Source organism: Panthera onca, chromosome X, assembly GCF_046562875.1.
Source record: "Panthera onca isolate mPanOnc1 chromosome X, mPanOnc1 haplotype 2, whole genome shotgun sequence".
In the NCBI taxonomy this organism is placed as follows: domain Eukaryota; kingdom Metazoa; phylum Chordata; class Mammalia; order Carnivora; family Felidae; genus Panthera; species Panthera onca.
This window is the reverse complement of record NC_138357.1, coordinates 15,875,928-15,892,622: the sequence shown is the minus strand read 5'-3', so window position 1 is coordinate 15,892,622 and position 16,695 is coordinate 15,875,928. Positions and strand designations below refer to the sequence as shown.

Below are 16,695 nucleotides of genomic sequence, written 5' to 3'. Positions count from 1 at the left end.
TTGAGCCAAGGTTAAACCCCACCAGATTAACCTGCTATATACATTAAAATAAGAAATAAAAAGAAAACACATAGGCAGAATGTTTTTGTTCATTCTCTTAGGAAACTGCTTTCAAAGGCCTCATCTATGCAGACCACACTCCAGCATGCCAGTTCTACAATCATGGATTTAGTCATGTACCACATTATGAACAGCATGATGTTTTCCTACTTCAAATTTCCCATCTCTAAAGCCTGGAGAGCATCTATGCAGTTCTAAAATACTCTTCTGAAGAGCTACAGGAAGAAACCGCTCCTCATTAAAACAAAGACAAATGATATCCATTTGAATGAAGCTGAGCACAAGTTTTGTCAGGGGATTTCAAAGATCAGAGAAAAATGCAGTTGAAAAAGCAGTCCCTTAAGTTGTAGAAGGATATTCTTTTAGATTCTAATTTACACTTAAGAAGTGTATGTTAGGATTATTAGCAACTTCATTTTCCTTTTTAGAGTCATTTTTATTGAAATCCCATTCCTCTGGTTTCTACAAATGTTGAAATTTTCATATTTTAGTTTTCAGAAAATTGGAGGTAACAGAATTTACTACTTCAAAAATTAAACAATTTAATCAAATATTTTTCTTGGGCCTTCTTTATCTTACTTAGTATAATCATTGAATCCAATATAATACATCCTAGGAAAAATGTAATCTATGATATAAACTGATCAGGAAAAGTAAGCAAAACCACTCTGGAAATACATAACCTTACAAGAAAATTCACTCATTCTGATTATTTTTTAAAAATCTAAAATATACCATCTTGTTGTCTTTTCTTTTCTTCTCGGCGCTCCTTCGCCAACCTCTGCCTGGTGTCACTTTTAAGGACAGATCCATCTATGACTAAAAACAAAAAAAAAAAGAGAGAAAAAAGTAAGACATTAATAGGATATCAAATTTTAATGACATGACACTTTGACATCTATCACAAAGCATTCTAGAAATTATACCTGGCTTGAATGATGATTTTATATTTGAGGATTGAGATGCAGAGCTAAAACCACTCTGATTCCGTCTTTCTTCGGCCATGGCGTGAGCAGCCGCAACTAGAACACAGGAACATAAAGGGAAGGGATTAGATAATAAGAATACGGTTAATACAGGGGGAGGCAAACAAAGCACAGGCCGTCGTCTTTGATGATAAAGGATAGCATCTCATCTATAAGGCAAAATCATGATAGATTAATCCAGGTCAACAATACAGACATACTGAGTACCTATGACGTTCAACAACAGTTTAAGAATTAAAGCTGTTTACTGTGGATGTGCTGGCATACCAGTGGACATAAGGAGAGAGCTGTGAGTGGGAGTGGCAGCACAAGCTTGTGGATGAGTAGGAACTAATGATTAATAGCTTTCAAAAATGCATCAGGCAAGACATTACAGCAAGTACTAGAAAAAGTGAGCTGGCAAGGAATTGGAAAAACTGTTTTGCCATAAATTGGGAATTTAGAAAAGAGTTGGCATTTATGGATCTGAATTTAGAAGCAGAAGTGTCAACAGTGAGATCCTCAAAGATTGGGCCAATATTAAAGAAGTAAATTTATAAATTACCTACATGTGGGCTTTTCTACTGTGGCTGCACACTAGGGTTACCTAAGTTGCTTTAAAAATACATTAGCAATGGGGGCACCTGGGTGGCTGAGTCAGTTAAGTGTTCGACTTCAGCTCAGGTCATGATCTCAGGGTTCGTGGGTTCGAGCCCCGTGTCAGGCTCTGTGCTGATAGTGCAGAGCCTGGAGCCTGCTTCAGATTCCGTGTCTCCCTCTCTCTTTCTTCCCCTCCCCCGCTCACGTGCGCTCTCTCTTGCCCTCAAAAAGTAAATAAACATTAAAAAAAAATTTTTAAATACATTAAGCAATGTATTAGCAATGACTGCTTCTCCCCACCCCCAGTCTCTGGGGTGGGGGCCTAGGCATTATCAGTTGCTAAAAGGTCTATTCTAATGCACAGTGAAGGTGGAGAAGCACTGGAGGAATTTCCATTGAGATAGTATTATTCTAGGTAGAAAAGTGTCAGGCAAAGATAAATTTACACATGCCTTGTAAAACAGGCCCAAAAGTAGTAAATAACTTCAATAAAGGTGAAATACAAGGTTAGGGGAGCACAATTTGAGGAGAGTAAGAAAAACTAAAATTCTAGGATGATACACCAATTACTATAGGGGATACCCTGAACCCTTTAATTCCACGTATGGCCATATCTAAAATGCCCCACAATGCTGGGCATCTTCAGGAAGGATCTGGAGATTAACACTGAAAACTCTCTTCTACCCTTGTAAAAGCCTAGGAAATATGTCCCTGCGATACTGCGTACAATTGTTTTCTACATATCAGGAAAAAATAGAACAGTGGAAGATGGACAGTTAAAATAATTAAAGGAATAGAGTGGCTGTCATTGCCCTCATAGAAAGAAGGGACTCTGAGATGTTCCTTGCCACTGAGGAAAGATATCCAGGAATCATTTTACAGAGTAACCTTGAACGTGATGTCACAATTGCAGTCATAGGGCTATTTCAAAAGGGAAAAAGGATTTTTTTTTTTTACCCCAGAGACCTAACTCTGATAATCCATGATTTAGGTAAATTTGAAGATTAGACTCTTCTCAGCTTCCTTCCTAGTTCAACAACTAGCAATTTTATGTACCAGAAGTTATCCTCTGAATTTAAGTACTACAGTGCATTAAGAAAAATTCTTAAATATAGTGTATAAATTAATTAAACCCTCCTATACACTCCCTCCTATTTGTAACATGTCTATGTGAGCATAGAAAAAACAACAGTTGGTTCTGCACATTCGGCTTTCCTGCTTAGAAGTAACAAAGTCCATATTTTGGCACAATTTAGCTGACCATAAGGGCAATTTCTCTCAAAATATACAATTTTACCAGACATAAAGACCTCATTAAACAGTAGTAACTTCAGAATTAGCTGTGGTGGGAATAATGAACTAAACCATTTAAAGGTCAGTGTGGAAATAATATCGTCTGATTTTTAGAACTTTATATCCAAATTCTTACCAGCAAGAAATACATTTACCAAGAGGACAGGTTCTAGAAACCACTTAAAATGTTCAGGCAATGGGACAAAGGCTTTAGTCTGAGCTTAACAGAGTATTTTACTAAACTCTGTTGAATGAGGAAATTCACTTACCATTCATTTTAAGGTTACAGCAAGGTGCAGTTTAAGTCCTATACTAATTCTGAATCCCAAATTAAAGTTAAAAGTTACCTTTTGCCTGGAGATTAAGAAAATGTGTAGAGTTTATTAAAACTGAAATATGAACCTTAATCTATATTTATGGTACTTAACTAAAAATTGCTATAATAATGTATATTACCTCACCATTTACTTAATGGTGTGTCTCCCTCTCTCTCTCTGCCTCCCCCTGCTCATGCTCTGTCTCTGTCTCTCAAAAAAATGAATGCTAAAAAACTTTTAAGAAAAAAAAAAAGAAAATACAGCAATGGTGGGGCACTTGGGTGGCTCAGTTGATTAAGCATCTGACTCTTGGTTTAGGCCTAGGTCATGATCTCACGGTTCATGAGTTCGAGCCCCCCATCAGAGCCTGCTTGGGACTGTCTCTCTATCCCTCTCTCTCTGCCCCTTCCCCAGTGGCTCTCTCAAAATAAATAAACTTAAAAACTAAAAAAGAAAATAAGCAATGGAAATATTTTAAAATAAAGCACTTAACTATTTTTCTAAAAGAAAGCACTATTATGCTTTGCTAAGAAAGGCCTGAATTTAGAAAAAACTTGTCAAAGACATTAGAAGAAAACCATTCTTGGGGCACCCGGGTGGCTCAGTCGGTTAAGCATCCCACTTGGGCTCAGCTCACAATCTCAGGATTGGTGAGTTTTGAGTCCCACCTCAGGGCTCTCTGGCTGTCAGCTTGGTGCCCGCTTTGGATCCTCTCTCTCCCTCTCTCTTTGCCTGTCCCTCAAAAACAAACATTTTTTATAAATCGGGGGGGGGGGCGGGGGGGGGGGGAAGAAAACCATTCTCCTCCCATAAGGGAAAACTTACAAACTCAATCATCCTGGATATCAAGCCCAGTAAAAGCCTCAGAATGCACTGAACCAAAAATAGCCACTACTAAGGATATCAAAGTTAAAGAATGCTTTAGATTTAATAGATTTTTTAAAGCTGTCATTGAAATTTTGAAGCCTCTTTTGGATATAAAGCGTTTTAGCTCATTACCAACTTCAATATAGTGGAAAGTTCCAGCTTCTCTTTGCCTGCCCCCCAGACACACAGGATCTGTGTCACTAGGGCAAACTAAATACAAGAAAGGAAGAATACTTTTCTGTGACAACTAGTTCAAGAATGGTAATAATCTTCCAAATGCTTAATCCCATGAGATGCCAATGATAAAATACTCATCCCAATACTTATTCGGCAATTCTAAATTGTCTGCCACAGTTGCTGCTCTTGATATCACTCTCCGAATTCAACATAAAATCTGTAGCCCCTCCCCACCATGATCCTTCTTCCCCCAAATCCTTTCTTCTGTACTCATTAGAAATATTAGATCACATACACTACTATTTTTATTAGGTAGCAAAGGGATAGATTGTAAAAAATGATTGAAAGGTTTTTTAATAAAAAAGGCTATGAGTGTGGCAGAGAACCACCATACTGTGAAACTAATTGTTACAGATTAACAGATTTAGTGTTACTCACTGTTATTTGGAAAAGAGAATAAAACAACGTAATTGCCACCAAGTCCTATCATGGGCTCCTGCTGGACGTAGTGCACTAGGGGGTCTAGCAGTAGACAGTTCCAGCAGCTCAATCAATACCTGACCACTCCCACAGCTGCTGGCCCTGTGCCGGTCCCACTACTACCCTGCACCTGAAGAAGTTATTTGTTTAGTACAATGTTTTAACTTTGGGAGCCAGGTTCCCAGCAGGAAATGAAATTGGCCAGATTAACAGATTTAGTGCTATTCAGTGTTGTTTGGGTAACAGAATAAAAAGTAACTGTCACAGTAGCATTTCATTTCACAAAGTAGCAAAACATTTCAAAGACTCCTTGTCCCTTTCAGGAAATCCATCAGGGCAAATCTAGTTAAGCTGGTACCCTGTGAAACTCTAACATGTAACATGTGATATTTTCAATTCCTCATATGAAATGGGCAGCAAGGTCAACTGCCGTTCTGGGTTAAGTCCTTTTTGCATGGCTTAGTTTTTGGTTTGAAATATACTGTGAATTCAAGCAACTGTCTCATTCAAAAATTTAAAGTACTTCACAACATTCAATATCCTTTCCAAAAATGCTTTTCTTTTGGGGGGGGGGCAGCGGTTTATCCAGAATGCTGGTTAATTTGAATCACTGCAATAAACCAATGGCAGAGAGCCTTAGGTGTCAACAAGCAATGAAACAATCCGAACTTAACTGCAAACTCTCTAGGTGAAGCAGAATAAGCTAGAGACAGAAGGGGTTGACTTCCCAAGGAAAGGGTACTTGCTACTGATGCATTAGGGAGTTGATTCAAAGTATTCCGAAGAAAGGTAATTTAATTTTTCAAATGCAAATGAAAATATCCCTAAGGATTTCAATAAAATTAATTAAGATGGTTTTATTCAAGCTCATATAACAGGAAGCTGGCCTGAGAACAGCAAGCAACCTCCCACAAGCAAGAAATACCATTTCGCTCAGCTAGCGGAAGCAGCCTCCTGGGCTAAGCAACGCGCTGCCAAATTTGAGAAAATTAGCGATTTTAGGCGCGCGGGGCGGGGGGACATTTTGGCGACGGGACCGTTTTAGGAGAAAGCGCTCTGAAGTGCTGCTTCCCCTTCGCTGCAGCCTAGGGTCGGGCAAGATGTCCCACGGAAGGTGACATCTTGGCGAAGTCATGTGCTACAGCAGGCAAATCAGGAGCAGAGACGCAAGTTTCTTCCCAACTTTCAAAGCAACAGCCCCCCAAGGCTCCGTCCCCACCGGACCCTGACAGGGAGGGAGCGGGGCATTAAGCACCTCTGGAGAAGCGAGGACTGCGACCGTGGGAGGCGATCGGAGCGCGAGCGCCGCGGCCAGAGGGAAAACTCCCGGCTCAGGGCTGCCCCGGCGCACGGGGTCCCGGCCGGCGCTCGCACATCCCGGGCCGCGGCGCGTCCGTCGCCCCCCAACGGCAGGCGGAGCCCGGGACCGTCCGCGGGGTCCGGGGTCCCAGCGCGCCTCCCCCCATCCCCCGCCGCCCGCGCCCGTTAGTTCCCTCGCGCCCCGCCCGCGGGGCTCGACCGTTAGCCGCGGCAGTTGGGCCGCTGGCCACGGGACTTCGGCCGTCAGCGGTGCCGGCCGGCCGGCCGTCTCCTCACCCCGCCCCCGTCCCCCAACGGTTCCGCGTCCCGTCCTAGGGAACTCCCGGGCGGGTGAGGGGAGGACCGGACGGCGCGAGGCCACCTCAGAGAAAAGTTTTTGGCGACCGGCGCGCCACTCCAACGGTCCTCGGGGCCGCGAGCAGCCCGCCTCCCGCACGGGCCCAGACTCCCCCCGGAGCCGCCAGGCCGCTCACCCATCCGTTCGCGCAGTCCCCTGAGGGATGTGCCGCCGCCGGTACCGGCACGCTCCGCCATCTTCCGAGCCTCTGAGGTGGGAACCGCTGGCGGCGCTGGGGGCCCAGTGCGCAGTCTCCGACGCCGCCGTCTCGCCTGCCTTGGCCGCGACGCCAGGGGGCGTGGTGAGGCGGGGCGGGGCCAGAAGGAGCCGCCGCGCCCACCTCGGATCCGCAAACTCTGCCGCGCCGCTCCCCACGCACCACGTCCCGACCTGTTGAGCCGCGACCTACTGGTCTAAAGAAACCCTCTCCTCTGTTGCGTGGGCCAGCCAATCATTGGCCGGGTGGGCCATCCAACATTCTTTTTTTACTTTCATCTAGTCTACCTAGCAACGCAGTAACATTCCTTCATTCATTCGTTCCTTTAGGGAGCATTATACCGAGTGCCTCATTGGTGTGCTCGCATCCGGAGTTTGCTCATCTTTGAAACACTACAGAAAGAAAGGCCCAAGTGGAGGAAAGAGGCCCAGAGACAGGCTGGGAGAGAGGTTCCTGTTAGGTCTCGATGTTGCATGAATTGTCTTTAGGGTGTTTGTGGGTCTTTACAGCGAAGGAGAGGACTTAACTGACATTAATCTCTCTAGGTTTTGGAGGCGGCCCTTCAAGATCGCCTCCTGAAGCCAAGACTACACTGTATGTTAACACACTTGAGAATAAATTAAAAAAAAAAAAAAGCAAAAATGATTGCGGAATGTTTTTCCCATTCACAAAGAAAAAACTTAATTCACCTCGTACACCATTGAGGGGCAGGCATCACTTCCTGCGTGATTGCCTGTACGAGGTCGAGGTCAAGTCACCCCTGTGATTACTGTAGTGTGGCACATGGTTGTAGGGAAGGGGTTTGTGATGCGGCCACAGGTAGGGGTCAGGAGATCACTTGTGGGATGTGCACTTTGATGAGCCCACTGTATCTCAAAATTACATGGGAGCTATAAAAAGGAAGAAGCTAATAACAGCAAATATTTATTGACTCTTACTATGTGCCATGCACTGTTCTAACTGCGTTACATATATTAATTCATTTAATCCCCCTACTACCCGATAAAGTAGGTACCATTATCATTCCCATCTCATAGATAAGAAAAGGAAAGCAGAGAGAAATTCAATTATTCACAGTCACAGTTACTAACAGAACTGGAATTTGAACCCAAAATGTCTGACCAGTCTCCATGTGCTTAGTCGTCAGCGATACTGTTTCATGAGAGTGGAGATTTATAGATATACATATAGTTCATAAATTAGCATCAAGAATGCATAAAGATCTAAAAATATATAAGAAAAAGACAACCTCCACAAAGTGAGCAAAAGGCATACACGGGTCTTTCACAGGAGAAAAATCACAAGTGATCAATAAACATAAGATGCTCAAACTCTAGCAGTCAGGAGAATACAAACAAAAACTGAAAGATATCATGTTACACCTACAGATCTAGCAAATTTAAAGAATGGACAATAAGTGTCGGTGAGGTTGTAGCTTAACACTGGATATGGAGAAGAAAATGCTGGTAGGGGAATAGGCGGGGTGCAGTGGGAGTCGGGGATGGGGTGGGGTGGGGGAAGTTTGGCATTATAAAGTACCCAAAGCCGTGCTCCTCCGTATATGCAGACCAATGTTTTGCATGGTGCACATGATGGTAGCCATGATTATTAGTAAGACACGCATGTGATTAAGGCACGAGCAAGGCACATACACACAAATTCAGCTTTGAGGACTTTACCTAGAACTTCACAGACAGACAATCTAGAAAAATGCAATACCACCTTTGTAGTTTCTTGCAAAAATGTTCAAAATGTTGAACCCGTTATTAGATATTGAAACCCATCTAACCATCAGGAAACATTCAGATAAATCCAGACTGTGGATATATTCTACAAAACAACGGGCCTGGATGCTTCAAAATGTTAATAATGTCAGGAAAGATTAAAGACAAACATCAGGGAAGTGTTCCAGATCAGAGGAGACTACAGAGAGCAAATGTGAAACACAATGTGAAACACGGTCCTTGATTAGAAACAAGATTGAAAAAAAATAACTTTAAAGAGCATTCATTACTGGGCAACTGGATACATTTGAGTATGAACGTGTGTGTATTGGATAATATCGTATCAAGGTCAGGTTTCATGGGCGCGAGAACCATATTGTGGTCACGTAGGAAAATGGCTTTTTTCAGAAAAAATAATTGCTGCAGAATTTAGGGAAAAATCATTATAACGTCTGAAACAGCAAACATCACCAAATGTTAAAAATTGGTGACTCTAGATGGGCCTATAGATGTTTGTTTTTTTGTTCTTTCAATTCTTCTGCGGGTGTGAAACTTTTCAAAATACAAAAACGGGAGAATTTTTAAAATCTAGAATGTGTGTCTTCAGCTGTCTTGTAAACACCACCACTTTGAATAAAAACAAAATTTGATTTGAAATCACATACTGGGGAAGAACCCTCCCTAATCTTTCGAGCATTGTAGAGCCTTTAAAGGCCTTAATCCTGCCCAGGTGTGGAGGGGGGGGGGGGAGGAGGTTTACCAAAAATCAAACACAGGCAGGGTTTGCTGGGAGCTGGGTGAGTAATTAAAGTGTGTTCCAAGAGCTCAGAGGGATGAGAGTCAGATGCCTAACTGAGCCATCCAGGCGTGCCTGGAAATCTGGATTTTAATGTAAAATCTCTTAGATGACGGCATTCAAAGTTTTGAAAAACATGGTGCAGGGCAAATAAAATGATCTGCTACCTCATCAGTGTTCAGTTTTCTCAACTGTCTTATTTTTTATGTTTGAATAAAAATCCAAACAAGGCGGGGGGGGGGGGGCACCTGGGTGGCTCAGTCGGGTAAGCATCTGACGTTGGCTCAGGTCACACTCTCATGGTTTGTGAGGTTCGTGAGTTTGAGCCCCACATGGGGCTCTGCACTCTCAGCACGGAGCTTGCTTCGGATCCTCTGTCTCCCTCTCTCTCTCTGCCCCTCCCTCACTGGTGATGAGCTCTCTCTCTCTCAAAAATCAACATTTAAAAAAAGTCCAAACAAGGTTCACACACGGCACGGTTATACCTTTTAAGTCTCTTTTAATCTATAGATAACCCTTCTTTCTGTTTGATAGACCACCGTGAAGTTTAGCATGCATTCATTAATTCCAAAGGCGGAGTCACTCAAACTTCTTGGCCACCCACTCTGAGCCTGGCAGATTGGGGAGAAAGAGGCAGGGAAGGAGCCCTGCCCCCCAATGATTCTATGCTGATTATGAGACATCAGGCCCCCTCCCCCCCTTGGAGGTTTCCTTGCAGCTAGAGCAGCTCCCTGAGAAGCCCCCACGAAACTGTGTATCTCTCCGAAAAATATTGGAAGTAAAGACTGCCAGCTTGGGTAGAATGAGTCTATTCCTCTGGAGCCAACCCAGACTCATCTGGGAAAGAACCCAGGCAGCTCCTCTCCTCCTGTGTTTGGAAAGCATACGTTCCCCAGTGAGCAAAAAAGAACTGGAATCCTGCTCCCTTTTTTTCCCACTTGGCTATATTTTTCCCTTAGACCTGACACCAGCAGGAAGAACATTCAGAAACCACAGCCACAATAGGTCTCGGATTTGTCACCTTTTTTTTTTTCTATTAAGCGGTAAATTTTTTTAAAACTGAGTTCACATGTCATACAAACACTCGGTGGACTCACCACGTCCAACACATTTGCATCAAAACTGCCACGACCACGGCACTGAGCTGTGACTTTGAAGCTTCACAGCCCTGAGCTGGTTCTTCCTGTCCATCCCGGAACTACCTGGCAGATTCAGCCAATCGAGCACACGGTGGAGGCAGGGATCTGGTTTTGAGTTCCTTCGCCTCTCATTTCTGACTCTTCCCTCCCATCTGCTGCAGCCCGGCTGTGCTGCAGGGGGAAGAGTGAGGTTTCATTCTGGACTCACGCCTTGCCAAATCTACTCACATTTTCCTTTCTTTCCCCAAATCTGCACTTTTCTTCCCTCCTACGTTACAGGCTTACCTCAGGCTCTGGTAATTTCTCAAAGCTTTGCCAGCTCTGGAATTCCTACCCCAGCAGTCTCCACCCCCTTCCCGCCCCCCCACCTCCATGCTAAAACCCTTCACACCCACCCCCCACCCCTTCCCCACCTCGTCTTTGCTTGGAGAACCAGGGTGGCCTTGTTCTCTGTGCCCTCTCTTTTTAGGGACTCCCTGGCTTCCTGGGGTGGTCTGGGGGCTGATCGTCTTGGCCTGAGCTTACCACAGTGGGGACAGTGAGCTTTTGAGGAAAGGAAGAAAAGACCACCACCACTGGTTTGGGCGGGGGGGGGGGGGCGGGGGGGGGATATTTCCCTCCAAACTGGAAATTCGGACAAACCTCAGAGGGGAAGGGTGTGTGGTGGCCGCAGTGGCCATCTGTTGGGAGTAGTAGGTACATCTTGGACACTTAGGGCAGATAGTAAGAGGTGCTATTTGTCCAGTGCCTACCCAATGGCAGGTGCAGTGCAAGAAGCTTTGCATGGATTATTTCACAGGATCCTCACCACAATTTTATGAGGTAGCTTCTGTTCTTATCCTCATTTTACAGATGAGGCAACAGGCACGGGGAGGTTGCCTAACCTGTCCATGGTTAGCACAGCTAGGAAGTGGCAGGGCCTGGACTCAAGCCCACGTATCTGTGTCTAATAATCCTTCCACTGTGTCTCCCAGTTTACCAGCTGGCAATCTCCAGTCCACTCTTAACTCCTAACCCGTGGCTTCCGTTTTTTCATTGATCCAGTCCCCACACAGGCTACTGAGCCTTCTCAAGCTGCACTTTCTATAATGGTAAAGTCTTCCTACAACTATATCACCCAACCCCAAGTGTCTGTAGCTGTCTCTTAAGCCTTTAATAGAACTGACTCAAAGTGTTGAATAAGAAACCATTGGAAATGCGTGTTTAATATATGACTTGCAGTGGAGATAAATATGATTCCTCTTAAGCAGCTTTCTTCTAGAAAGGCTGAGCCGAATCAATCAATGCTGAGTACTCAGGACTGAGTTCAACATGCAAATGTCAAGGAAAAAGTGTCACCTCTATTGCATGCAAGGCATGTTTGTTGAATGAATGAGAGAGAGTACTACCAGCCTCTACAGTACTGAAGGAGGAAGAAATGAAAATATTTTGGGTGGCCACTGGGGGGTTGAAAAGGTCTAGACTGAAAATTATTGTTAAAGGGCAAGAAAATGTCCTCATTTTTTCCCTCTTGACTTTAAATAAAGTAGAGCAAACACGGGCTGGGCCTTCTCATTCGAAATACAGGTCTGTAATATAAAGGAAGCTTCAGAGGATACCAAAAGCATAAAATATCAAGAAGTGCCCTTTACAGACACTTTGGAATTTCTAACAGAGCTAAAACTTGGTGAAATCCAGATGGGAGAAAATGAGGAGAAAAGAGGAGTCGGGATTGTTTGTTAAAATGCAGATTGCTGGGCCCCATTCCCACAGTTTCTGATTCTATAAGTGTTATTAGTTGTATAACATATATCTCATATATATGCTTTGATGGTGATAAATATGAAAATTCTTATATAGATCTAGTGTTTAGTACTTCCTGATACTTAACACTCTTTTTGTTACTAAGGGCAGGCAGCTGCTTTACCCTACTAGGGTGGATTGAAAGCCAAGGCATCAAGGTGTCGCCTGGGAGCATCACACACAGGAAAGGGCATCACAGAGGAGGGAGGGCATCACACTCAGGGAGGTGCAGCAGGGGAGCCTGAAAGCATTTTGTACCACAGTTTCCCATGCCAGAGTCTGATACGACACACAACATACTTGGTTTTCCTTCTCTTTCCCTCCACCACACACAGGCACCTACATTTTCAAAGGAGATAGTTGGATGATCTGAGGGGGAAACTTCCAGATCGCACACAGGAAGTGCAATGCGAAAGAAACTCCTCTCCTGGGGAGAGACAGACAGACAGTCGGAGGGGCAGAGACATTTCCCAGGGAGCTGTGGTCAGATTTAGGGTAGATCCTGTCCCTTTCTTTACCTATTACACTCAGCCTCTAGTTTATCATATGGTAAACTGAGCCCTCTGCAGCAGAAGGAACGGGTTGTTGCTTTGGGGTTGGTCTAGATGTTCGAAGGCTGTGTAGATGGATGGCATCTGATCCATTTTTATATAGTGCACTTCATGAATCATCAAGTTCTATCTGGGACCACGTACGGTTCTAAAAACTCTTAGGTCTTTAAAACGTTGAGACATGGGGCGCCTGGCAGGCTCAGTCAGTAGAGGATGTGACTATAGATCACAGGGTTGTGGGTTCAAGCCCCACGTTGGGTGTAGAAATTACTTTAAAATTTTAAAAATCTAAAGAAAAAAAGAATTTCCTCTTGCAAAACTTAATTGTTTGTCAATGGGCTGATACAGTTGTAGTCGAAAGCCTGCACTATAAACCCCATTGTTCCTTCAGGGCCAACTGGCAGATCTATTTAGAGAATGTGTACTTTCAGGAAAGAAAAAAAGGGCCCCAGAGTACAAGGGGACCTGTGTGTATACTCCCCAGGGCACGTGGGTCTAGAGGAATGCACACTTGGGCAGCCAAGAGCCTAAGCAAGTTTTGCCAATGGGTTCTCATCCCTGTGTGCGGCCAGGGTGAAGGACTCAGCAACACAGAGCAAAACTTCCCACAGTCAGATTCGCCCAAGAGCCAGCTCCTCCGGGCCCCGGAGGAGTGTTTTCAGATAAGACTCTTGGGGTGGATGGGCGGAGAAGAAAAAAAGCACAGGTTATTCCTGACACCAGTGGGAAAATAGACGATAGATCTCTGCTCCTGTGAAAGACACATACCCTTGGCTTTGCTTTTCTTCAGATTCTAGATATTACTGAGACAATCACAGAAGGTGAGAGCTAGGAGTGACTGTCAAGGCCACGAACTTTAGTCCTTCATTTTGACTCACGTTCCCACAGCTGGAACCCCACCTAATGCTCTTTTCTCTGCACACACGTGAAAGACTGTCCAAATCGTCTTTTGGAAGAAAAAGAAGTGAGCATTGCTGATGGGGTGCTGGGAACCGTTATGTAATCCAGCTGGAATTTGACCCATATCCTCCCAATGAAACGGAAAAGGGAGATGGGAGGGAAATAGATTGCGATACGGCCACATTGGCAAAGGCATGCTTAAAAGATGTTAAACAACCATGATTTTTGCGAGGGGTCCAACGAGTTGGCCCCTCTCTGACTCAATTCTCATTACCTCCTCCGGGAACGCTTTTCTGCGGGCGCAAAACCAGGCAAACGCCTTGGTTCCTGCGTGCCGCTTTACTCCTCCCCACCACACAGAGGCAGGATTCAAGTTCAGAGGCAGGATAAACTGAGTCCAGAGTTCTGGAGCTTCCCAGAGAGGTTCGAGGAGCCAGAGCAAGTGAGGGCCGCTAAAAACAGTGCATGGCAGCCTACACCAAGGGTAAGAAGAGTAGCAAAATCCCAATTGCTATTTGAATCTGGGGGTGGGTGTGGGAATGGGGGAAGTGACCAAGCAGCAGCGTAACCCGAGAGGCTTCCTGGAAGAAGCAGCTCTTACCACCCGGCTGCATAAACGGTTGCTATTTATCGGATGGTAAATTTTCACACGTGTTATCCTCAGAACTCCGCACGGTGTTCCGTAGCGGGTTTGTGTTGTTGGTGGTGATATTTATTATTATGCCTGGGGATGATTAACTCAACTGAAACATACCCAGGAGGAACTGTTCAGTCTCCTGGAACTAACCAGTTCTTTTTTTCTGGGAGGAGGAGGGTGTGTGTGCCAAATTCTGGTTCCTTCTGGATGTGTGTACAGTGGGATACTGCAGATGAGTCTGACTTCAGAAGGAAGGTGTGACAAATAAAACACTGATTTCAATTTTAGTTCTGTAGAAATATTTGGGAAGCCTGCTCGGCGGCGTTTGCATGATTAAAAATGACCCAGTGCGCGCACTTGACAGGAACATGGGCCACAGCAGGCCTGACATCTCCATATGTCATTTATATCTTAATCCACAGCCTGCTGGGGAAACTCTGGGTAAGATTGCACTTTGGGGACCACTGTCAGTTAGTCTCATGCTATTTTCTTCACCTATGGCATTCACACATCCTCCACTATGAGCTGGCATTTGGCCCCAGGCCTGTGGCATTGCCATAGGGCTGACTGCAGGGGAAAGAAAATTCAAAATGTGAAATGACTTTGTTCAAATGTGAGTCAGGGATGTGCGCAGCCTGTTTATAGAAGGAGGAAATGACATTTGAAGAAAATCGGTGCCGGGAGAAATGCTGTCATTACATAAGCTTTCAAAATTTAGTAACTAACTGGCTAGGAGAGTAACAGATTGGCTAACTTGTTGAGTCCCCAAACATTCCCCTTTACCCATTATGGTGTGGTGGCCTGGGTCCCAGTCCTGCCACTTAAATGCTATTCGATACTGACCCTAAGTTTCCTCGTCTGTAAAATGAGCATAATAACAGTTGCTTAAAACTGTTTTGTTGATGGGGCGCCTGGGTGGCTCAATCAGTTAAGGGTCCAGCTTCAGCTCAGGTCATGATCTCGCGGCAAGTTCGAGCCCCATGTCGGGCTCTGTGCCGACAGCTCGGAGCCTGGAGCCTGCTTCGGATTCTGTGTCTCCCTCTCTCTCTGCCCCTCCTCCACTTACACTCTGTCTCTCAAAAATTAATAAACATTAAAAAAATAAAATACTACCTATTAAAAAAACCTGTTTTGTTGATATAAAGGATCAGGTTCCATTCTCAATATACACTGAGTTACATGCTTTTTTCACACTGTCTCACTTATGCTTGCCAATTACGCCATGAGGCCAGTAGAATTATCCCCTAAAATGCCGAATGCTATTAACAATGATAACGTAGCACAGGGTGCAGATTGGAATAGGTAATTCGACGCTTTCGTCATATGAAGAAAATTGGTGCTGGGAGAAATGCTGTCATTATATAAGTTTTCTTTCTTTCGTTTGTGGCCAGAGGGCTAGAGATGTTTCACAAGGTGATAGGATAATAAAGACGAGGAGACCAAGAGAATAAGCATTTTGGAGCTTAGATGCTGGAAGAGGGGTTTGCAGTCAGAGACAAGAGATCAAGTTTTCATGCAAAGAATAATAATTGTGCTTAACTGTCTAACAAAGAGGCTTGTTTGGGGGGAGACGAACACAGGAATCATTCATACACTTGAAATCTTGTAAACCAGAATACTGAAGCCTCACAGAATCACTACGCTTTGTGTCGCTGCTCCCCACCCTCCTTTCTTCTCTGCTTCCCCCCTGCTGTACGGGAGGAGAAGGCCTGTTTCAGAAGGGGACAGGGTAGGGTCTGTTCCCTCTTGCAGTCACAGACCCTGTCCCCTGCCTGCAGGCACATGTCCTCCTAGGGAAGGCACAAGGCAGGAGTAGCTATAGCCCAAACATAGATTGTAGCCAGTAGGATGCTCACACTCTCCTCATTTCTTGCAAATGGACACGGCCTTATTAGATCTTGCAAGAAGAAAATGGTTCTCTCTTTTTTTTCTTAATATTTATTTTGAGAGAGAGAGGAAAAGCGTGGGTGGGGGAGGGGCAAAGAGAGAGGGAGAGAGAGAATCCCAAGCAGGCTCAGCGCTGTCAATGTAGAGCCTGACGCGGGGCTTGATCTCACCCCCAGCGTGCTCTCTCTCTCTCAAAATAAACTTAAAAAAATAGGTACCGCATTAAAAAAAAAAAAAAAAAAAAAAAAAAGAGTCAGATGCTTAACCAACTGAACCGCCCAGGTGCCCTGAAGAGAACAGTTCTCTTAGGAGAAAGACAAGGGCCTTGAAGAACCTCAGGTCTGTTGGGGCTAACCCAGGTCACGTGGCTCAACACTGCACTCCACCCAGCCCCGAAGGACAGCTCGCACTTAGGGGACATAGTTCCTCCACCATAAGGTTGTTTGAACGCTAACTGAAACCAAAGCAGATTCAAGTTTCCCTTCAGCCTTGGGGATGTCACAGCACAGAATTTCAACATTTTTCACTTACACTATCTGTGCATGGTTCCAAATTCTTTCTCAGTACATTTCCCACTCCCCGTCATCTCTGCCAATTCTCTGGGTGTGGTAGAAAGGAAGCACTTTCAGTATGGTCTCCAAAATTC

The 16,695-nt window shown here is 44.6% G+C and overlaps 1 protein-coding gene across 1 annotated transcript in view; it reads right to left on the bottom strand.

Moving 5' to 3' along the window:
• The window catches only part of MAP7D3 (MAP7 domain containing 3), a 32,115-nt gene extending 25,430 nt beyond the window's left edge, over window positions 1-6,685 (bottom strand). Inside the window, exons 1-3 of the mRNA XM_081792956.1 lie at window positions 6,553-6,685; window positions 987-1,082; window positions 796-879 (exon numbers count right to left, since the gene is read on the bottom strand). Of these exons, the coding sequence (XP_081649082.1) occupies window positions 796-879; window positions 987-1,082; window positions 6,553-6,613 (241 nt within the window). The 5' untranslated portion in view covers window positions 6,614-6,685. The remainder of the gene's footprint in view (window positions 1-795; window positions 880-986; window positions 1,083-6,552) is intronic.
• Window positions 6,686-16,695: the final 10,010 nt, after the last annotated feature.